Source organism: Papaver somniferum, chromosome 3 (assembly GCF_003573695.1).
Source record: "Papaver somniferum cultivar HN1 chromosome 3, ASM357369v1, whole genome shotgun sequence".
Classification (NCBI taxonomy): domain Eukaryota; kingdom Viridiplantae; phylum Streptophyta; class Magnoliopsida; order Ranunculales; family Papaveraceae; genus Papaver; species Papaver somniferum.
Window position 1 is genome coordinate 2,550,714 of NC_039360.1, and position 24,891 is coordinate 2,575,604.

Below are 24,891 nucleotides of genomic sequence, written 5' to 3' on the forward strand. Positions count from 1 at the left end.
AAAAAAAAAAAAAAAAAAAAGAGAAAGAAAAAAAAGAGAAAAAAAATTAAAGAAAAATTGAAAAATGAAAAAATCATCGTTACGTTTTGTTCAATAAGGCCATAGGGAAGTAGAAATCTATAAGGAAGTTTCAAGCATGAAATTAGGGAGAAAATTTAAATTTTCAAGGTTCTACGAGGTTCGAGATTTTATCATCAACAGTTGAAGCTGAAGAAGACGTTGTTTCTACTGAGCACTATGAGAGAGTCGAAGAAATATACATTTGGTTGCTTTGTTAGTCCGCTTTCAATCTGGCACAAAATCTTTCTAGCACTGGTTTAACTCATCACACGTAATTAGTCCAGCTGTGTAGAAGATGTCCCTCTCATCTTTATCTCCCTTCTAATCTTATCCAGCTGTAAATCAGCAGACGCATATTAAAATGTTTATCTAGCTGTGTAGCAGATATCTCTTTATCTAGCAGTGTTGCGGATGTGTCTCCCCTTTTCTTTAGTCAGCTTTAGAGCTGGCACATTTAATTTCTCTGGGAATTCTAGTTACTTGGCGATAGGTTTAGAATTTGTATGTCCTCATAGCTCTTTGGATACCTGTGACCAATTAGAAGTCATGGTTTTTGTGGGTACACCTCTGATAAACCCACCCGAGATTAATTCGGTTTTATTTTTCTAGATTAGATTTGCTCGAGGACTAGCAAATAATAAGTTTGGGGGTATTTGATAGACACATTTTTGTGTCTAAGTTGTCCTCAATTTTCTGTATTGTTGGTACTCGATTTCGTATTTATTATGGTGTTTTATGTGTTTGTAGGAAATAAACATTTTTGGAAAATTCGGCTCGAAAAGTTACTCTGGGCACCCCCGGAGGACATTTGTTATACGGACCCCACTTTTGCTAAGGGGTACCCTTATTCTCAGTACCCACGGCTATGTGTAGACCAAATTAATCCACAGCACCCATCTTCTCCGTTTGAAACTGTTTTTTGGCGGGAAAATATATTTTTAGAAAACAGATTTTCAGTTCGTGATTTGGAGGGGTTATAGTGTGATTCAATGGATAAAATTTTATGGGAAGACTTGATTGAGCATAACAGACGTGGTATGGTTGATTGTTTCGGTTAAATTTGGCTAGATAACTCGCAAGAAAAAAAACAGGAAAGCACATCAATGGGAGAAGTGTTTCACGGAATTGGACGTGTTCTCCTGTGCATGGCGTAAGATAGAAGTGTGTATAACTACATATGAGGCGTGTAAATGACGAATTGGAGCGTGCTGGAAGAAGTTTAACGCGTGGTGAAAACAAAAAATGGAAATTTTGGCCGTAGAGAATGATGATGATGAATGAAGATTATTTGGGAGATATGCGTGATTAAATGAGGTTTAGGAGTATAAATAGATGGATCTAGGTCCATAGAAGGGGATGGAGAGTTGGGGAAGAGAATAGAGAGCTACAGAGAAGAGATTGGACGAGTTGCAGAGAATATTTTTCTGCTGCTGTAGAACACGAAGAACAGACTGCCAAAGACAGTCGTTTTCCAAAAGTGACAACGACGCTTAATGTGGGTCTTAGAGCAACAGTATCAGTGACACATATTGTGGGTCGTAGTTCTCTGGTTTGTAACAAATATAAATGTTACAAACCCGGTTTTGAATTATTTCTCAATTTTCTTTTTGTAAGCACCTTTTTGAGCAATGAAAAATTCCTTTGAGTGTGTTTTCACCATGCGGAGCTAGACCCCATCACTGGGACAACGGAGGAAGCAACTTTTCATGATTGTGGTAAATGAATTAATTCTTTTATTGACTTTCTGCATAGATTTAATTGCTTTATGATTTCTATTAATTATTTGTTATTTTGCTAGATGCCACATGCTTAGTTCTAAATACTTTATATGCGTCATGCTTTTAACTTACAAATAATATTTTACGAAATCTATTTTTGGCAAAGAACTAGAGTCACAACTTCTTTTGTTTGAGCTATATTGTCTAGAGTTAATTACTGAACCATAACAATATGAAAAGTAGTGGAATCCCGCGTCTCAGCGACTCTTCATCTTGTGACATAATTTTTATATTTTTAGTGTTTTTCCTTTATTAATCCTAAAAACTATTTCAACAAGTCCGAGTGAACAACAACTCTTTTATCACTACTACAACATCATTGAAAAAATACCATCAAACGCATATTTCGAGAAATAGATAGGCGAGCTAAACTCGGCTCAAAATACCAAATGTGTATAATCTAAGTCTATATATCATAACGACTTTTGTCTCAAAATATGAGATAAATAGACTTTTGAGTGATAGATAAGTTCAAGTCTCCACATACCTTTTAGTCGATGAAGATCCACCAGTTCCTTGAGTAGTCCTTCGTATTGTATGATGATTTCCATGGAGTTATTGAGCTCAAATACACTTTCTATCCTTGTCCGAGACCTTAGCTATAGTAGACTAGAAATCAAGACTTATAGTTTTGATCACTAACATTGACAAACATGCTTGAGATAGCAACGCATGCGAATTCGACCGAGCAATGCTCTAACAGGTTAAATCGAAAGCTTACCAACACATATTTCGAGAAAATATGTAAGCGAGTTAAGCTCAGCACGAAATATCCAATGTGTATATATAGCAATTCGACTTTTGTCTCAAATAGGATATAGAGTAGATAGACTTTTGAGTGATAAATGAGTTCAAGTCTCCACATACCTTTTGTTAATGAAGTTCCACAAGCTCCCCTTAGTTGTTCTTCGTCTTCAATCGATGAACGTCGTGAAGTCTAAATATCAACTACACTTTCTATTTTAATCCGAGACTTAGCTATTATTAGACTAGAAATCAAGACTTATAGTTTTGGCAACTGAACCTGACAAACAAGCTTGATATAGCAACAGTTGCGAGTTCAGCCGAGCAGTGATTTAATATGTTGAACCTGTAGGATGATTTTGATGATTCCTTAACAACAGTTCGTTGTTTTGTTCAGCAACCAATAGGCAAGAGATGAGCTCAGATACTTTGTAAACTTTCACTCTTGATACTTCTGCTGGAATATTTGACGCATGAAAAGTGGAATACGTCTTTTCCAAGAGGTCACAATCATTCACAGTTTTTCGCATAACTTCAAACGAGAAACAACTTGAATATGAGAGAATAACTGATGATCATGATAGACTCTCTTGTGTTGCACACTCTGGTATGTACTCAATGGATGATCACGTTATGTTGTTACATTTAGTTAAAAGTTTTCCTGTAACTTTTTTTTGACCATGTTTTATCACGAGCATGATGAATGAGAAGAATTTAATAATATCTCCAAATTGCATGGGAAGAAACCTTCCAATACTTTTCTCAGTATGTCATATTAATTTAGTGATATGCAGGTTGTGAATCCATTTTAATTGGCGGTGATGGTTAAGTACAAGAATTGAATGAACTGTTGGTTAATCTAATATAGGTACTTTTGTGGTTTATCTACAATTCATTGTGAAGATTTTAATGTTCCTTGCAACTATTAAAGCCGTAGAATGCTTAAGGGACTTATTCTCATTCGGCTTACTTAATAATTGATATAAAAAATTAAAATATATAAAAAATTATTTCGACTAACTTAACCCACAAGGCACTAGTTTATTGCAAATAACAACACATCTTATAATATCTTTAAGCTTCACATTTTTGGCGATGGGGTATTGATAATAGCCACCAACTATTGGATACTTCAGATCGGAATCCTTGTTCAAGAAAGTTCCATATGTTGGTCATTTTCCAGTTACCTGGTAAAACTACAACCAGATCCGTGACTAGCAAAAGAAAATAAAAACATGATTCAGAACACTAACTAATTAAAGATTCGGAAAATGGGTCATTTGTCCAAATTTTTTTAAAAATGGTTCAAATGGACGAGTAAAAATTAGTATGGGTGCAATGGACAAAAAAAATTAGCATGGATGAAACTGGATTCATCCTGGCTTAAACTTAAAAAATAGCGAGGATGAAACTGAATGCATCCTGATGTAAATTAAAAATAAGAAAAAGTATTTGAAAATGGGTAGGATGAAACTGGTTACATCCTGACTATTTTTATATTTTTGTCCATTTAAACAGTATCAAAATCTGGATGTGTTTTTCACACAGGAATTATTAATTTTGGTCTTTTAACCAATTTTGTGTTAAAGATTAATCCAACAATTTTTTAAAAAATACCACGAAAGATTTTTTAGATCTTGCACTAGTGTTGGTAAGAGCATTAATAATAATTGATCCAACTCCAAAACAAACGCAGTGTTTACCGATTTTTCGAGTGTACTCATACCCATGATGACTATATAAAGGAACGATTTTCTAGGGACCAGGATTTCTTCGAGGTGACCATGGTTTTGTTAGGCCACCTTCCCTATGGTTATAAGGGGTGTCCTAAAGTGTGGAAATGGCTAATCTGCCTTTTAAGTTATAACTAGTCTAATAACCACCTGTATATATATACAACCTAACTAAATCATTAACAAAGACTAAATCTAAATCAAAATTATAACAAACCCATTACAAATAATTTTTCACAAACCCAATACTTTTTGATGGCTCATTTTATTCTCTTCTTCCCTCTTCCTTGTCGTCGTTGATTCAATGAAATTCACAAATCCGTTACTTTTATTTTGTTTTTGGCTGAAAAAATGAGTATTAATCATCAAAATGAGTTGAAAATGGAAGTTGCAGAGAGAAGTTCGGCTATGAATTATGTGAAAAGCTTTGTCGAACTAGCCGAACCTAATGGAAATGATGAACATGAAGAACAAATTGGCTATTTCGCAAAAATAATTGCTAACCGAACATCAGTTCGGTTACGGCGCAAAAAAAATATTTTCTAACCGAAAACGTCGCAAAAAATATTTCCTGACAGTTCGGTTACGTCGCAAGAAATATTTCCTACCAGTTCGGTTATGCCTTAAAAAGTATTTTCTAATCGAAAATGTCGCAAAAAAATATTTCCTAGTTGTTCGGTTACGTCGCAAAAAAAAACCTAACAGTTCGATTTCATCGCAAAAAATATTTCATAACCGAACCTTAGTTCGGTTACGTCCCAAAAAATATTTACTAACCGAACCTTAGTTCAGATACATCAAATAAAAATTCCTAGCCAAAAACGTCGCAAAAAATATTTCCTCGTCGAAAAAAATATTTCCAAACCTTAGTTCGTTTACGTCGCAAAAAAAAATCATAACCAAATTAAGGTTCGGTTACGTCGCAATTTTTTTCTCCTAACCAAACACTTCTTTAAAAACAAAAACTCCATTAAACTAAGTTCGGAAACCTGCACCTTCAGAAACATTAGCATTAGCCGAACTACATTTGCAGATAAGTTCGACTACATGTTCTTCAGATCTGGTAGCCAACCTGTTTGACTTAGACCAAATTAAGCTATAAAATATCTCATTTTCAAAAAATTTTGGCCAATTCAAACAGCAAAAAACTAACATTGACGTATACCTCAGTAGTTTGAAGGTTCGGATTCAATTTTTTTTCTTGAAAAACTCTTATCCGTCTTCTCCTCCTCCTTCTTCTCTCAGTTTTTAGTTTATTTTTTTATTTAGTCTTACACTAATCATTAATTATGTCAACCTAATGATTCAACTAATCATTACACTAACTTAATTTAAATAGGTAATTTTGGTATTAAGATAAATATATGGATAAGGGGTGACTTAGTTTTACTTCAAATATCTTTGATAAAAAAAATGGTCCCCAAAAGAAAACAATGGTGACCAAAAGAAACGTTCATATCAAGACCCATTTCTTTTTCTTTCATTTTTTTCCTTTTTCGTTAGAACCCTATTTTTTGGCATACCTAAATCTTTCTAGGCATACAAAGCACTAGTCCTAACTTGGCTGACCTTATAAGGGGTACCCTATGGGTAGTTCAATTACCTATATGCCCTTAAATCTTTTAAATTACTAATATATCCCTAACCCTAATACAAAAACCTAAAATCAGTTTCATTCAACCCCTTCTTCTTCTTCTTCTTCCTCCTCCACAGCCGAACCCATCATTCTCTTCTTCTTGTTTTTTTTTCATCGTATCATCGCCGAAAATGAATCGTTGATTCGTGAAAATTTTAGTCGATGATTAAACTAATCTATATAATAGGTCGTCGTAAGCCAGTATCTCGTTCTAATCGATCGATTGAACAACCTATTGAAGAAGAAGAAGATTTAGAGAGTGAAGAAGAAACTCAAAATCAACCACAAAATCAACCGGAAGAAGAGATTGGAGAAGAACCAACTCCGGAAATGAGAATAAGAAAGTTAGTTCTACAAACCTATCTCTTATTTGATGTTTTTGATTGGTATGATAGATTTAATTCGTCAAAAATATGTTTGTGCGTCGGTTACAGGGTATGGTTCGGCGTAAATAAAACCTTAGATGTACGCCGAGCTGTTCTTGAAACCGAACCCTGAAAGTGCATATGAACGGCTCGGCTTAAAATACAAATCCATTTTGAGCCGAACCTAATGACACGGAGCCTTATATTTAGGATCGGCTTATTCGATGGTGTTAGTTTTGTGCCGAATAAATGTTTTGTGAATTTCAGAAATTTTGCATGTGCTTAGGATCAGCTTATATGGTAGTATTAGTTTTGTTCCGAATAAATGTTGTGTGAATTTCAGAATATTTGCATGTTCTTAGGATCGGATTATATGGTAGTATTAGTTTTGTGACGAATAAATGTTTTGTGAATTTCAGAAATTTTGCATGTGCTTAGGATCGACTTGTATGGTTGTATTAGTTTTGCGCCGATTAATGTTGTTTGAATTTCATGAATTATGTATGTGTAGGATCGGCTTATCTATATGACACCATTTTGCGCCGAATAAATGTTTCAGTTAATAGGTCTGGGTTCGGCTTATTCGATAGTATTAGGGTTGCCCCGAATATCATAGTTAAAATTCCATAAATAGGATCGGCTTATTTATATGATATCATGTGGACGAATACATGTTTGAGTTCAGAATCATAGGTTCCGCTTATTCGACAGTATCATTTCTGAGCCGAATATAGAAGATCGCTTATAATTATTTTGTAGGATGAGCCGATCCACTCTCTGTGTAAGGTAATGAAAATTTCAAGACATGGTTTGGCTCATATGTGTTATTTCAGGTAAGACGAGCCTTTTTATTTGTTTACAAGTTTTTTGCCTTTTATTTCATATAGTTTGTACCCATTTGTTGTTCGAAGCATACTTATAACTTTCATACTTGTGTGAGGATCTATGCAGCTAACAAGAGGAAGAAGATGGAGGTAACACCTTCTACTTCTAAAACTCCCGATCCTCGAGGAGGAGGTAAGAAAAAGTTGGGAGCGGGAGGTAGAGGAGGCATTTTAGAAGAAGAAGTTGAACAAGTAAGAGTTGGAAGACAAGAAGAAGGAATAGCTGAAGATGAAGAAGTTGATGATAATCAAGACGAACATCAAGAAGTTCATCAAGAAACACAACCCCGAGGAAAACCCAAGAAAGACAAGAAAGGTAAGAAGGTGGCAGAACCCGATAAAGAGAAGAACGTTTCAGAACAACGGATTACTGGTTTACACATTCCTGATGAAGATGACGTAATTCCACCTTGATCAGATGGTTTTCCTCATGGTCTTCCGGAAGATGGAGAAAATGTGTTGATTGGTTATGTCGAATCTTGGGCGAAGAGAATTTATGAGACTCCTGATCACAAACGTGCAGTCCGAGTACTGAGTCACCAGAGGGCAGCGGAATGGGATCTTGATGAAGAGGTTCCTGAGGTGATTGCTTACGTACAAGCCAATGCTTTATGGCCTGCCATTAATTATGGACATCAGGAATATGATAGTGTGGCGGCCTTTGCCTTTACCGAGAGATTTTTTCCAGAAACTTACACATTTCAATTACCTTTTGAAGAGATGGAAATCACTCCTGATGATGCGAGTAAGATTACAAGCCTTAAAGCAAGGGGTAGAAGTGTGGATGCTGATTTTTATGACATGAGTTGGGATGAGCTCTACAAGTTGTACGAGGAATTTCTTGGTTGGGATGCATACAAAGAGGAGTTGGAGTTTTGTCGGTCCGTTGAAGATGCCAATGAAGTATTCACTCCCAATGGAAGAAATAAGAAGAATAAGAAGATCAATCTCACTAACTTGAAAAAGGAATTTGAGAACACAAAGGATAGAGTAAAAGAAGGTTTGTTGTTAATGGATCCAGTCAAAGTGAAGCAAACCGGAACTTCCTACTTGCTTTATACTCTTGGTAGAGATATCTTTCCCGACCTTATCGGAAACAAGGTAAATGCTAATTATCTCCAATTCGTAAAGAATCTTGAAACTTGTAACAAGTATGCTTGGGGAACGGCTACGCTTTCTTACCTGCTGGACCAACTTGCCACCGCGTCTAGGTTGACAAGTACAAACATCGGAGGGAACTTCACTCTGCTCCAGGTAACTTTTGGGATTTCAGAGTATGGTTCGGCTTATAACTATAAAATCGTGTAAGCCGAACTTTTTACTTATTTGGTTCGGATTATTATACTTGCTCCATATAAGCCGAACAGTGTTCTGAGTTTGCAAACTTTATTCTTACTCTGATGTTTTTGTTTCTATCACTTCAATTCCTTTGATTTTTTAATTTGGTTCTTTGGATGTAGGTGTGGGTATATGACCGTTTCCCAATTTTGAACTTGGCCAAAAAATTTGAGAAGGATGTCGAATGGGTTGATACAGAGCCAACTGCAGCACAGTAGCATACGAGGACTCGAAGAAAAGGAAGAAAAAAGAGTTGGTGGCAAGTTTGAGAGAGACGTTAGATCTAACGGGTGTTGATGGTGTCATTTTTCAACCATATGAGAAGGAAAATGAAGAAGATGAAGTTGTTGAAGATGAGCATATGTCGGTAGGTATGTATTATGGGCCATTGTTTTATCCCGGTGGTTATGTTATATACGATCCTCGGCGAGTACTCCGTCAGTTAGGATGCGTCCAAAAGGTTCCTTTGTTTGACGAGAAATTCAGGTTGTTACCAAAGAGTGGTACTGGAACTAAAAGCACCACTTCATCTTGGGAACCAAAGTATGATCCTGATCCCACCCTTGAGTTTTGGAAGAACTTAGACGATGACACATTAGATGCGTCCAAGTTAACACCTTTATTTGATGATCCATGTGAAGAGGATCCGGTCTATATGGATTGGTATAGCCAAATTTCTCATCCCTTCATTATCAATAAGAAAAGTCAAAAGGTAGCTGATAAGGGGAAGACGAAGGCAATCAAGATCACCAACAAGTCTACTTCTGAAGATGTAGTCAAGGCTTTCAAGATAATGATAAGAATGATTTCACTTTATACTATTTTCATATATTAGTTATGGTAAAAATGTCTTCAACCTCACAGTTATAAGTTGTTGACAAATGAAAAAATAGGTCATCGCGGGTAGGGAGATGTTGAAAAAAATGAAGGCCAAACTTGGTTGCAAAACATCAATGACCGTGGAAGAACAAAAATACCTCTATAACAAGTGGGATGCAATCATCAACAAAGAAAAAGGACCCGAGGAACCCTCACAAAGGCCTACCACTAAGAGGTCTCGACAAGATGGTGAAAGTACAAGTGGAGGTTCTGCTACCGGCCAACCCTGTAATGATGCGTCGTAAGATGAAGACCAAGGTGGAAGAAAAGGTGGTCGTGGAACTAAGAAGAGGGGTCGTGGTTAAGTGCCCTTTTATGTTTCCAAGTTCCTTTTAATGTTTTCTTAAGTTTTAAGTACACTTTTATGGTGTTGCAAACACCTTGGCTTTTAGGTGCTGAACTTTGTTTTTAATGGTGTTGGGATTGTGTTATGGACACCTTGAATTTCATGTTTTAACCAATAGCGTACCAGTTAATTAGTTACTTATTACCTGGAATTTATAAAGTTCAGCTTATCCTGTAATTTGAGTTATGCGCCGAATCTGAAGAACTCTGGTTCGGCTTATCCTGTAATGTTAGTTACACGCCGAATCATTTGTCCTTTAGGTTTGGCTTATTCGATAGTATTAGTTTTGCGCCGAATGATACAAGATTCGGCTTATCCTGAAAATCATGTTACAAGCCGAACCTGACAAAGAAACTCTGGTATTTGTTGTTTTGTCAGGTTTGACTTTCAATAAAATAATGTTACAAACCGAACCTGACAAAGGAACTCTGGTTTTTTTAGTTTTGTCAGGTTCAAGAATTCCTTCTTTTTATCCACTTCTAGCATCTCGTCGGGTTTGAGTCGCGCTACTTTTGCATGTCCATGAAGATCTTTGGGACGTGGGTGGTTATGACGGCAATCCATATCTTTATTCATTATCCAATATTGATCTTCTTTGTTCATGGACTTATTCTTGAGGTTGAAAACGATATTGAAAGGGCAATTTCTTTTCTTCGTCTCCGTCCTATTCTTTCTCCCGGTCTTCCCAACATATGCGGTACCCTTTTTAACCTTACTAGCGCCGGTTCCACTACGTTCTCAAATCATTTCAAACCGATCCCCCCGGCTTTGTTGTCCTTTAACTAGTACATAATTTACCTTCATCGCGTGTTCCTCAACCCAATCAAGAACTTTGGGTTTAGTTTTCCATCTCTACGTTCATTCAAAAACAAATAATTAGTAAGAAAAACTTTGGAATATTCCGACAACATTAAGGTAAACAAAAACTTCTTACATACCATATCATTTTTTAACTGATCCTTGGTGTCTTCATGAATTATTTCTACTGGATCAGTTGATTTTCCATGGGTACAGGTCCGCCAAGCACGATCTACAAAGAATATCGCAAGGTTAAATACTACAAAGGAAAATTAATAGTAATATTCGGCGCATGCGATAGTAATATTATGTGCCGAACCTTGAACATTTAAAGGTTTCGGCTTATGCGATAATATCAATATGTGTCGAACAAGTAACAATATTTTCACCCAAAAATTAACAAATGCATGTTCGGCGCATACGATTTAAGAGATATAAGCTGAACCACAAATAATTTTTTTACAAGTTAAGTCAGGTGTAGGTTCGGCACTCTATGAAATTTTCATATAAGCCGAACTAGTGTCTAGCAAAAGGGTTGGAATTGGAAAAATAAGTTCGGCACATACGATTTAAGATATATGAGCCGAACGACTAATAAAATTTTTACGGGTTAAGTCAGGAGTAGGTTCGGCACTCTATGAAATTTTCATATAAGTCGAACTAATGTCTAGCAAAAGGGTTGGAATTGGAAAAAATAAGTTCAGCGCATACGATTTAAGATATATAAGCCGAACCACTAATAAATTTTTTACGGGTTTAGTCAGGTGTAGGTTCGGCACTCTATGAAATTTTCATATAAGCCGAACTAGTGTCTAGCAAAAGGGTTGGAATTGGAAAAATAAGTTCGGCACATACGATTTAAGATATATAAGCCGAACGACTAATAAAAATTTTACGGGTTAAGTCAGGAGTAGGTTCGGCACTCTATGAAATTTTCATATAAGCCGAACTAGTGTCTAGCAAAAGGGTTGGAATTGGAAAAAATAAGTTCGGCGCATGCTGTAACAGTTTGAGCGAGCCGAAGTGTTCATCAATTGGTTGGTCTGGCTCATAGATGTGAGCCGAACCTCAACCTGGATCGCCAAACCTTGAAGAGAAAAACCAAACTTTTGATAATTGAGAGCTATAGAAATGAGATTAAGCATATGATAGAAGTGTACCTGTGTATTAGAAGCATTGGGTTCCTCATCAATGTATTCATCATCCGGATTTGGCTCACAAAAATCATCATCTTGAGTTTGTGTTTGATTTTGAGCTTGAGTTTGAGTTTGTGTAAAATCATTCTCATAATTTTGATGTGTATTTTTCTAGGTTTTTTAGATGAATTATGACCCTCCTCATCCTCCATTGAATCAAGAAGAAAATTTTTCTCACTTTCTCCTTCTCTTTCTCAATCAAAACTTTGATTTTTTTCCCCAAATTTTTTCATCTAAACAACGTTTATAATTCTGAAAATTATCTTAATCACTAAACGAAAGTTTTAGTCACTAATCCAAATTACTAACACTAATACGTAAAGGATAAATTTACCATTAAAAAAATTGGTTAAGGAGATATCTGATTTTGTTATTTCACATCCCTTTTTATCTTTATTCAGTATGCCTAGAAAGATTTCAGTATGCCCAAAATCATAGTTCTTTCGTGATCTCTTCTTCCAATCTCCCCCAACAGTCAAATAAGCCAGCTCCTCTCCCTCCATTAAGCTTTTTGCATTTTGCAGGGCTTCAACTTTCTTGGGCTTAACATTTTGTAACTCAGAATTAGAGTGTGATGTAATGTAATGTTTCCTTCTTTTTACACTCCTAATACACTCTAGCTTTTTAGTCAACTAGACTGACTTGACTGTCTTCCCCGCATGGTCTTTCTCCGGGAGCAATTCCCATTCTCGTTTACTCGGCCCAAAAAAACAACTCTTTCTCTCGACAAGTCATGGCTGCGAGCTCGATTGCATCAGCAGCTACTAATAGATTTCGATGAAGACCCCGCTGGAACCAGATTCAAGAAATTTGTTGATGCAGAATTGTTTCAGAGGTAACGCCATCTCAATTTCAACTGAGTTTTTATGTTTTTTTGCTGCAACGCGTTCATGTGGGTTAACCTAGGTTTTCATTAAATTGTCTTTTAATCTGCAATGGGTTCATGAGGATAAGTAATTGATCTGTCAAGAGAACCAGGCCACTTAATTTTCTGTGCACTATTATCTCCTTTTCTGCTTGTTTGATTTATTGTTTCCTTCAGCATGGTGTTTCACATTCATTTTTTTTTTTTACTCAACATTCAAAATTTGAATTGCATCATCACTCTGAAAATTAAACTAGATTAAGAAAAGAAAGCCATCTGTTTTACCATAGAATATGACTTCTTTGTGCATGATGAGTGTAGCTGATGTTGCTGAAGGTAATCTTAGTAAGAACACAGGCAGATCTACTTTCCATAACAGTCTATTCCCTTGTCTTTTACCCCCAGAATGCCTATGTTGTCAACAGCCATCATGTTCACTTGAAGAATCACTCTACTCTTTCTAAATAACAGCTATCAAAGATATGTTTTGACTAGGTTGCACGAATTTGAGCATTTTGGTTTGTCTGAGATCCTCTTTTTCGTGCCTCTAAATGCATTATGATCAGCTCTAGAGATACTAGTTTGTAAGCAATGGCTACTCACAAAATTGCATAAGAGATCTGATTAACCAACACTAGTATTGAGCAATGGCGACTCACAAGGTATATTCAGAGAAAGTATATTTGAATCTATACACATATTTATTTTATGTTAACACGCCAAGAAAGAATTCACAGATACTATATAAGTATTGGGTAATGCCAATTGTCCACTACTGTAAAATAACTATAACACCCATATTAGCATACCCTTGTTAGAGAGATACACTGTTGGGAATTCCCCGGCCAGTGAGTCCACCAACTCTGCTATAATCAGAAGTACTTGGATAAAGTAAGGTATATGGCACCTTAACAGGCCCATACCTATTTCGCCACATCTTATTTTCGTTCATCTCTATTATTCTGTTTTCGATTTCAACCAGCTTATCTCCAAATTGCTTAAACGCCTCAAGTGGTGGTTTATCTGATGTCCATTCAGGAGTGTCTCTCTGCCCTAGATAAACCTCATCTGAAGAATGCCTAGACAAGATCTCTATCAGGGATATGCCAAGTAAGGTTTGAAGCTGACTCGTGATTGTTTTCAGAAATGCCAAGTCAGGGTTTCTCTCAAGCTCAGCATACTCGGGAGTGCCAGGCTCTGGCATGAAGCGACGGCTTATGGTTGGGCGGTTGGGGAGGAATCCCGCATATTGATACTGACCAAAATTAACAGCTGCATGAAGAGCTGAAGCGACCCATATGATGATGGTGCATGATTGAGTTAGGTCTGATAAAGTTTGCATTTTGGGCCACCACGGTTCATTTTTTTTGTCCCCATGACCTACGTTGCGGATCTCCGACCACCATGCTTGGAGCTCCGTATCACCTTGGATCAAGCCATCATTGGGATAGTAGTAAGTGCAATAGTCATGGACCCATTTCTCGATTGCTGACCAAATTTCAAGTCCGTCAACAGCATATGGATAGTCTTCAATCAGTAGGCGAAGTCCATGAGGTGAGTTTGTGTCTGGAACTGCAATCCCTCTGAATAAAGAAGTTCGATAAATTATCTTAGTGGGAGAAATTTAAATTACGAAAGTTCTATTCATCCTTTTGTAGTGGTGGTTAAGTGTTACCTCTTCATTAGATCCTTTGGGAGTGCGTGATCTGTGAAAACCCAATTTTTGTAAACTGCAGAAGACATTTCCATGGAGAATTTTGCAGGAAAGACTGTGTTCTCGAGAACACCACCAGCATTGATGAGAATCTGTCTAGCCAGGGCATTTATATTCATCGTGTCTCGGAAATGAGGATGTAGGAGTTTGTGAATTGGGTGAAGCACGCTCAATTGCCTGTTTGTTGCAATAACGAATGGCTCGATCGCTGCGTGTGTGTTTAACCTGCAACAACAAAGAATTAAAATCATCATGGAAACGATACATACTTACTACTACATGCTTCAAATATCACCACAGGGTCTTACCAGTGGCTGATGAGTTGATGAACACCAGAGTCATTCACAGCTGCATAAGCTTTTGCCAGTTGCCAGATTGAACCCTCAACACCTTCTTCTGCTGGTGTGAAGATTTTACTAACAGCACCATGTTGTTCTCCTTGTGAGTGTGGTAAGCTCAGCTCAATTGCTAAAGGCTTTAGAGTTCCATCATCTTTCAGGAAGAGGAGTGTTCTCGAGGCATACATTTTGGTCGAAGTTGTATTTATCCGGTTCAGGTATGGCATCAATGTGTCATGATGATTTAATATAAATAGCTTGTTTTTGCTGATAGCCTGTGGAAATATAACTTTCAATCTTCTCTTACACAAAATAAATTGCTATTAAGATTTAGTTGTGATTAGGAATAGCAGTAACAGAAAGATACCTCATCTACAGTTAATCCATTTAGATATTTCTCAATGTGTCCTCCGGTTATTGAACTGGTCTGATTACCGTATAGTTTGGGATCCAGCTTGCTAGTTGGTGGAAACTCCTGGAGATAATCAGCTTTTGTTAATTATTTCCAAAGAAACTAAATTATAGTACCAGATATTAAATTGAACATCTGCTTAGGTTTGTTACCTGTAAAAGACGAATGTCAACAGGGTTTACTCCAGCCAGCATTTCTCGGCCAAATTCTTCATCTGTTCTCCAAGCGAACTTATCCTCTGCGGCATTACCCGAAAAAAAATAGATGGAATTTATACGGGTATTCATAATCACGAATTTATACTCTGCAATAGTCATTGTTTTAATCTGGTTTTCTGTGTAGTTGTGCAATTGTTTGAAACAAACCTTTGATTACTTGAGGTAATGGTAATTTGAGTAAGTTTTCGCCGTCTGTACGAATGAGTTCTTTAAGCATCTCAAAAGGAATGGCATCCTTTATTTTGCTTAGTGGGCCTGTGGGTAGTTGAATTCCTCCCTCGTAGAGGTTAAATATGTCTTGAAATGTATCAAATTCGTTTGGAGTGCTGTCACACAAAGCTTTGATCTCGGGTACCAAAACCTGAACTAGTGATTTCAGTGCATAAGCAAGGAAATCTGACATCTTCAAGTGACCAAACCGTTCGTCTCGAGGAACATAAATGTCTAAACTGATGATTAATGGTAATCTGCTCTCTGTGCTGAGATCTGTCCAAGATGTTTGAAACTGAATTAGTATGTACAGTTTATTATGTTTTCACATTTTCTTTCTTGTGTTAACACGTTATGAAATATATCTGAAAAAAAAAATGAACCTGTTTTTGTAGGTGCTCGACCAGTTTTTCCTCTTCGAGGGTAAGGGTACTCAGTGGATCCTCCTAGAACAGGACGTGCATATTTTGGGCCCTTGTCAGGATCACCCAAGTCATTGTAAAATGCGTAGTCATAAACTCTGTCCCATTCCTTGAGCTCCCCTGTTCCATCTCCTCTAAGATTTATCAACTCATCTTGTCTGTACTTACGTAATGGCTCTGGCGTATTGTGCGGAAGGTATGTCTGCAACAACTCACACAACACAACTATTACTTACTTTCATAAACTTACATCTGAGTAAGAATTATTATCATAATAGTATTCGTCAAAAAGAAGATGTAACAGAAGAAACAAAAAAAAAAAAATTACCCATCATCAAAATAAACATTTCTAAACTACAGTGTCACCGCTACGAAAACTCATAAATGATGCATAAGGATATACACTATGTGCTTATTATTAGCTTTTGATGATGAGGCTCTAAAAGAAGCCAGTTTATGAAACTTCCCAGTTATACTAACATTCTGAACCATCTTTTTTTTTATGGTGACGTGTCCTTGCTGCCATATTAAAGATAGACAATGAGTTGATGGTTTGTTTTTTCCTGTTTATTTAGGTGATTAAAACCATCCATGATGCAGTTCTGAATGCGGAATCTCTTACTGAAAGGGCGGAGGATTTATATTGCGAGAGACTGAGGTCGTTAACTCTTTGGCTATGATGATAATAACTAGTAAGTTAGTAACTGGTGGAAAAGTTTAACCGGACAATCTTATGGAACTAATTTTAGTGAGTTTTTCGGTTTCTACCCGAAACATCAGCGGCGCAGATGTAGCCAATTTGTGTTTTTTCCAAAGTCATTCTGAGCTCTATTAGCTTTAACCTTCTTAGATCATGTCAACTTCTACTTTTATGAGAAATTAAAAAGGACAAGTTTTACGTCATAGACATATAGAACAGCAAATCAGTTTGGTTCCAAGTAAATTTGGTGAGAGATATACTTATGTTTTTGAGTTACCTGGTTTGTGAAGAAAACACGGTCATACTTGTATCTATGGGTAGGGTAAACCCAAGAATTGCAAACAAAATGGATGCGACCGACAACTGGAACATCTTCCAGAGTAAGACTCTTAAGGTAGAACTGACTGTGATGAAAATTCTTAACAATGAAAGCTCCAGGAATCCCCTGAGTTTCTTGGTCGTCCCAATCGAATGTAACCTTGAACATGGACTCACCAGTTGCCAACGGTGTAGCTGTTGTAACCCACTCTTCTAGGTAAGCGGCTTTACCAGGTTTCCCCTTATTCTCTGCAAACACCACACTCGACTTGTTTTAGAATCTTTAGATATATCTGACAAACACTGAAACTTGTTCCAAAATTCAAAAAGAAAAATCATTTTTTATAAATTCTTTTACTGAATGCTTCAAAACCAGAGAACAGTGATAGAGGAGAAGAAGAAGAAGAAGAAGAGAGTAGAAAGTACCTAGTGATGATGATTTAGAAGAGGATGAAGGAATAGTGATGAGTTGAAAAGAGACGCCATGACCCAATAACTCTTGAACTCTATCAAGCAAAGAAGCATGGAAATCACTGAAATCCAATACATTCTTCTTCATCAATATCACCGACCCTTTTATCTTCATTTTCTTCTTCTTCTTCTTCTTCATCACCATCAACTTCCCATCATCATTATTAACAGAGCTATTGTTATTACTCCCAATCCATTTCTGTTTCTTATGTTTACAAATACACAACAGATCCTTAAATTTCTGTAACATCATCCAAACAGAAGACAGTGAGAGGAAGAAGAAGAGTAGTTAGTCAAAAATGAAAACTCTGAGAGTCCGGCACAAGAAGCGCAAGTAGGATATTTATAGAACCCAACACACAGAGATAGAGGCAGTGGGTGCAATGAAGAAAGGTATCACCTGCTGGCGCTTCTACCTTTTGTATTGGTACAAGTAAAGAATAATCACCCCTTGCTGCTAATGGGAGTTTGCATTTTTCCTGGGGGCGTACCAAAAATCTATATGAGAAAGCCTGTGAATTGGTACGCTCCTAAGCCAATTGGGGCACCCTATTAGAAAAAAAGAAATTTTAATGTGATCTTACCCGTTAAACAATACGAGCAAGTAAATCCAACGGTTGTTTTAGTGGAAGAAAAATGAATTGTGGTCCCTGAAGAACATAATCCTGCCACCCCTGTTTGACAATATCTATATGTCTCTCTCTTGTTGTCTGTAAAGAAGTTTAAAGGCAGACCTCTGGGTCCGGTGAGGACCCCTCATAAATAGGGTATATTTAATGCTCATTAATGATCTCAACCACTGTTTCCTACCCGGTTTTAGACATTCGTTCACCCCGTAAACGCGTTATAACCATATCATTGCAGGAATTTGTTCTACTCTACGTTATTGTTTTCTGATTGTAAACTGTTTAATAATTTGATTTTATATAATTCTTTTGATAATTAGTAAACGGAAGTCAACACAGGTCAACGTTAATTCCAAGTACCAAACGTCAAGCTGGACAAATGTTAGACCAAACTCAAAAACTGGACAAAACTTGAGTACCAAAAACAAAATAACCCTATTATTTTCTAATTTTGAAAATTTTCATCTTCATGTTTCTTCGAATTACTGTAGGGAACAGGTATGGGTTTGAATTCGGAAGTGTAGACGTGACATTTATAGAAGATGGTTCAAATCAGTGAGGGATAAGTATGATCCATTTAAGCTAACATCTTTATTTTTTCTTTCTAAAAGGTAATCCCACGATCATATGTTTGTGTGTTGTTGTTGACAGTTTAAATTCGGGTTCTATATAATTCACCTTGGGTGACACTCTGTCTTATCAAAATTTTAGGAATATCTCATTTCCACGTGAAACTCATTCTTTAATTTCTCTTAAAACTTACGCACTTTGGAGTAGATTTTTCTTTTTGCATTTATGTATGTCACCACCAATATTAACTCATCTTCAAAAAAAAAAAACGTCAAAGTTTAACGTAGGTGTCCTTGTTGGACCATCAAGGAACCACTCCATATCGCTCGGGTTATAAGACAACATCCACATACTTGTATTTCTATGAGAGCAAAGCAAACACCGGACAAAGGAAGAACAAGGTGTCAAAATATGAATCAGCATCAAGAGAGCCAATTGTCCTTCCTTATCAACCAATCAATGGCCGGTTAAATTGTGCGTCAATTCGACTTGGATCAGCGTGTGAATTCACAAATGGTCCACTACGCTGATACGAGTACGACATTTTCCGAACACCTTTCACCTACTAGGATGCTGTCAGTGTCGGTGGTGTCTATACGTATTTGGCATGGTACGGGGACATTGACCTACAAGTATCGGCTCAACGAGGGTATTTGATTCAAGCATTTAATGGTGTTGGCATGGAATGGGGACATTGGCCTACAAGTATCGGCTGTATTCGATGCAAGCATGTAACGGTGTCAACCAAGTGTAAGAATAATATATATATATATATATATATATATATATATATATATTTCTATTCTTTTGGGTTAAAGTTGTGCATGATTTATAAAGAAGATACCACTATTAGCGGGGTTGATACTAATTGAACGATCCGACGGTCAAAATATGTTAACATTTGTTTATTCTATATGAAATGGTATCACCTCCAAATAATACTGGTATTCCCCTTTATAAATCGTGAAGTTGTGCATCAGTCCTCAACAATCTTGTACCCTTTTCCAAAAAGTCTCCATACTTGGAGATATCTCCACAAATGGGAGGATATTTCATGTTGCAGTTGGCATGGTTTTTCACCGCCAACTATCCCCGTTTTCCCATCTTTCCAAATTCTAAGTTATCAGCATTCACTTTTTTCTATTTAGTGATTAGTGAATGATAATGTATTCAGTTGATCGATTTTACAGTTTTGAACACCAGTGATTAGTTTATTAAAGAAAAATTGAGTATTCACTAAAACCAGTATGCAAAATAAAGTCTTTTGAAATGATTTACCCATCTGGTGTCACATAGAATAAAAATTATTAAGTATACCATGATATTTCCCTCCATCAATATCTAAAATTCCTATAAAACTGTTTTGGAGTAAAACCTAATTCTGCTAGAAATAGTAAATTTGGGTGTGCCGTCGAGGAGCGAATTTAAACCCTAAACAAATGCACTACACGGGAGTACTTTAGATTCGAGAGATTAATCTATACAATTCTGGCCTAAACCAAGAAATCGTCGTTCCAATCTTGCTTCGATCACAAAATGAAGGAGAAGGGTTGATCTTAGGGAGGGAAGCGAAGAAGGTGTTGAGATCAGAATGGTTAACTCTGAAGGTGTGGCTGTTTATGACTTGTATCAGAATGTGGAACTTGTTTGCGGAATGTAAGCTATAAGTTCTTGGTGTTTTCTGGATACTTGTGTTAATAATCAAAAACTGTTGGTTGAAATAGATCTTGAAAATATATTTACACAAGTCATAGCCGAACCCCCTGATCTCATAGGAAGTGGAAGTAGTTGAGCGATGGAGAAGTGGAGAACGTGTAGAATGGTAAAAACCACGTCCCTATTATGAGGGGAAGACTGGTTGGTTTTACTCCCACTACTCCTCTACCATCACTAACTGTCCGCCTTTCCCGACACTTTCTTATAATCAGTGTGTTGCATGTCGCACGCCGTAGACCGCCATACCAATACCCTAATGAGAATCTCTCAATTTGTGACATGTTTGATGTCTCGAGTATTTTTGTAAAATAACTTTCTTTGTTAGCGGCGGTAGAGCGAGCATCAACGGCAACAAAGCAGTCTCCAATAATTATGATCAGCAGCAAGGCGAGCAAGGAGAACTCAACGTAGGTGCTCTTTTCTATTTTGCACATGTAGCCACCCAACAGTAACTAGGAGCGTTTTTTTTTTTCCTGATAAGATGTCACCTGGAGATATTCCTGCCACTAAGACAGGAGGCATTAATGATTCCAAAGACACGCAAAATATAGATGATGACTTCTTTGAAGTGTCCTATACGAATGTTAGGATTCATCTTAATCATGTGACGGTTCTTCTTCCTGGACCAGGGGGTGTAGAAGTTGTACCATCGATATTCTCCGGAATGTGTAATGAGGTTTTGTCTCCAGGAGAATGAGTGTCTAGCCTCTCCAGTGGGTTTCAAAATTTTCCAAACTCCATTGCTCTCAATTGCAAGAGGCCTTGACTCTAAGTTGTTTGGTGTCTGGACTGCTGATTCGCAATTAAAATGTTCTTTAAACTCCTGAGCATTGACTGGAACGATATTGTATGTAGTTTGACTCTTTAGCTCATATGCCTATTTTTGCCGTTCTGATTTCGATGATGATATGCTTGGAATGCTTGTAGGGGCAAAATCTTCCGGAGCCGTTGAGTGAAGTAGACGAGACGAGAGGCGTTCCGTTGCCGACATGCTACTATCAAGTCTTCAAGGACTTCATTCCAAGCGACATCCTTTGAACCATTTTCTGAATCTTGGATTGTTATACGGAATGGGATGCGATGAGCAGTCCCCAGTTACACTTCTGTTTGGTTACTAGAGATGTATTTTTGACTCGGCTTGAGAATACAATATGGTCTGTAAGGAGGTGTAGATGCTTACTAGATCCGATGGCGTGGCCAGATATGTGAAAATATCTCCGCGGTGTACTTTTGGAGTCTTTGATGTACTGTACGGCTTCATGTTGAGAAATTACTGCGGCTCGTAAAGCTTTGACAGTGATGATGCTGATATCAGAAACAATTTGGTTGAGGGAAGTGAAGGCATCAGGTGCTGGCAGTCCCCAGGTGTAATTATCTTGAGCCTATTTTCTCCTGAAAGATGTACTTCCATTACATTTGCTGGTAAGGTGGTTGAAAAATTGACGAAAGCGGCAATCTTTTGGATCCGTCATTTGTTAATCAATGGGTGGGAGTCGCACTTGATAGACCTGTATCGTATCCAAACTTCTGGCATCCCATGCACCCCCTCCATAGGAAATTGGAAATATAGAAACATCGAATCTGACTTTGTCGATTGATGTGGTTGTTGATGCGCAGCTTCGTGCAGACGTTGGGTAGGCGGTACTGAGTTCTGAGTAGGTGATGTGGCAGACATTATTCGGTTGGTATGGCTTTCTGAGACGCGACTTTCCTCTTTGATTCTTCATTGATAACAGTGCTTATGGATGGTTGAATCAAATATTTCTTGTCGGTCGGGCGCCTTCCAGACAAGGAGGTGATGATATCCTTACGCTGTATCTTTGAAAAGTGGTGACCTTGTCACGGTTATGGCTTCTTGGTTGACTGTCTCTTCTGATTTGAAAAGGTTCTTGACAGTGAAGGGATCCCGTGCTGAGCCTCAGTCCCCAAACGTGATTTACGTGGTTCTATCTTGTATGATCGATGGGTTGACCATGATAAAGATATCACCATATTGTATCCGTACTGCTGAATCTATTACTTCATCCATGGAAAACTAAAATATGCATAATTTCAGATTACCTTTGTCCGTAGTGGTTGTTGCTATGATGAATCTCTGGCTGGTATCAACAAACCAGCAACAACGGTTCTTGGCAGCAACTGTGATCAGAAGAGACTGTGTTTTCGTGGGAGAAAAACAGGTTGGCTGGAGCTTGGAGGGCTATGGTCACGATCCTTGACAGGGAGGAGTGGTGACTACGGGAACAAATCTTGGCAGGGACGAGTGGTGGCTACGACCATGATCTTGGCAGGGAGGAGTGATGGTGGCTACGACCACACAGACACCGGAAATTTTGTTAACGAGAAAACCGCAAATGCAGAAAAACCCCGAGACCTAGTCCAGATTGAACACACACTGTATTAAGCCGCTACAGACACTAGCCTACTCCAAGCTAACTTCAGACTGGATTGTAGTTGAACCCCCAATCAGTCTCCCACTGATCCAAGGTACAATTATACTCCCTACGCCTCTGATCCCATCAAGATACTGCGCACTTGATTCCCTTAGCTGATCTCACCCACAACTAAGAGTTGCTACGACCCAAAATCGCAGGCTTTGACAATAAACAAATCTGTCTCACACAGACAAGTGTATCAAAGGATCAATCTGTCTCCACAGAAAAACCCTAAAGTTTTTGTTCCGTCTTTTGATAATAATCATGGTGAACAGGAATCAGTTGATAATCCGGTCTTATATTCCCTAGGAACAACCAAGATTAATCAATCACCTCACAACAACCTTAATCGTATGGTAGCGAAACAAGATGTTGTGGAATCACAAACAATGAGACGAAGATGTTTGTGATTACTTTTTATATCTTGCCTATCGGAGATATCAAATCTCAAGCCAATCAATCTGATTGTACTCGTACGATAGAAGATGCAAGATCAGATCACACAACTACGATAAAAGTAGTATCGGCCTGGCTTCACAATTCCAATGAAGTCTTTATGTCGTTAACATGGTTTTAGAAGAAGAAAACCAAAGGTTAAAGGAGAACCGACTCTAGTACGCAAACTAGTATCACACGTAAGGTGTGGGGATTAGTTTTGCACAATACTAGATGTCTCCTTTATATAGTCTTTCAAATAAGGGTTTTTCCTTGGTAATAAAGCAATCAATATTCACCGTTAGATGAAAACCTGATTTAGATTCAAGCTAATATTTCTCAACTATTAGATCGAAAACTTAGCTTGTTATACACAAATGAAATCCATGCTTCTAGGATTGTTAATCGTACCCAAACGTGTACATTGTTGGTTCAACAATAGTTAACCAAAAGGTTAGCCATATGAGCATTTCATACCAACCATATTATTCTTCACCATAACTAGTTCAGTTGACTCAAATGAACTAGTTAGAGAGTTGTTCAATTGCATGGAAATCTCATGTACTACACAAGACACAATTGAAGCAAAGATGATTTTATTCACATGAATCGGTTCATGAACTTTATAGCCACGGTTTCCAAATTGCATTCCTTAGTCTTTATAAGTTTAAGTTCAGAAATCATCTTCAGATATATAACCTTCTTAAGTTCGCAGACTAGGTTCGCGGACTTAAGCAAGCAAACAGAGTTTACAAACTCGAGCATAAATTCTTAGGATGAGAACTTCGTCGGTTCGCGGACTTAGCTCACGCAAGTAGTTTGTCAACTCCAGCAGAAATTCTCGGGTTTGAGAACTTCGGCAGTTCGCGGACTTGGCAACAAGCCATTCTTCCGGTTTCTCTTGATCAAAAAAGTCGCAAACTTCGGTTCAAGGAATTGGTTATGTAATCTAAACTCTCATTCCAATCATTGAAACATTCTTAGAGGACGTTATACAGTTGTTACACCATTTCTCGTCAAAGCAATTTTCAAAGTGATTGAAACATATCATGACTTTCGTCACTAGGTAAAGATAAACATGGTCGAAGTGAAACACTTACTAACACATATTTCGAGATATAGATAGGCGAGGTATACTCGACTCGAAATACCAAATGTGTATAATCTAAGTCTATATATATAGTATACGACTTTTTGTCTCAAGAAGTAGGAGATAAAATAGATAGACTTTTGAGTGACAGATAAGTTCAAGTCTTCACATACCTTTTTGTCGAGAAGTTCCACCGGTTCCTTGAGTAGTTCTTCCACTTGTATGATGAATCGCCATGAAGTCCTTGAGATCAACTACACTTTCTATCCTAGTCCGAGACTTAGCTATAATAGACTAGAAATCAAGACTTATAGTTTTGATCACTAACATTGACAAACATGCTTGAGATAGCAACGCATGCGAGTTCGACCGAGCAATGCTCTAACAGCTCGCCTGATTGTAAGTGCGACCTTGGTGTATTGACTTGATGAAAATTTCAGATTTGTATCTTCTTGCCAGAACGGCCACAAAATCTTCATCCGATGTTGATTTTCAGCTGTCACGTAGTCGAGATTTTCGGCTGCCATTTATATCTCATTCATTATATTAACGTGCCCTCTGTGTATGTTGTAGAAGACTTCCACGTGAATCGTT

At 37.5% G+C, this 24,891-nt stretch overlaps 1 protein-coding gene and 1 long non-coding RNA gene across 3 annotated transcripts; one reads left to right on the forward strand and one right to left on the reverse strand.

Annotated features, from left to right (window-relative positions):
* Positions 1 to 13,241: 13,241 nt before the first annotated feature.
* Positions 13,242 to 17,767, reverse strand: LOC113355139 (probable linoleate 9S-lipoxygenase 5). Its single transcript, XM_026597923.1, has 9 exons — positions 17,381 to 17,767; positions 16,914 to 17,203; positions 15,898 to 16,138; positions 15,452 to 15,790; positions 15,239 to 15,324; positions 15,042 to 15,149; positions 14,645 to 14,949; positions 14,298 to 14,561; positions 13,242 to 14,205 (listed from the first exon to the last, which is right to left on the reverse strand). Exons 1-9 carry the CDS (start codon positions 17,676 to 17,678, stop codon positions 13,437 to 13,439), a joined length of 2,700 nt encoding a protein of 899 aa, XP_026453708.1. The 5' UTR covers positions 17,679 to 17,767; the 3' UTR covers positions 13,242 to 13,436.
* On the forward strand, positions 14,035 to 16,839 carry LOC113355140. Of its 2 annotated transcripts, none has more exons than XR_003362138.1 (4): positions 14,035 to 14,176; positions 14,359 to 14,892; positions 15,910 to 16,132; positions 16,512 to 16,839. It is a non-coding gene; the product is annotated as an uncharacterized LOC113355140 (long non-coding RNA). The 2 variants fall into 2 exon arrangements; XR_003362137.1 differs by lacking the exon at positions 14,035 to 14,176 and adding an exon at positions 15,429 to 15,766 and having other exon boundaries at positions 14,780 to 14,892.
* Positions 17,768 to 24,891: the final 7,124 nt, after the last annotated feature.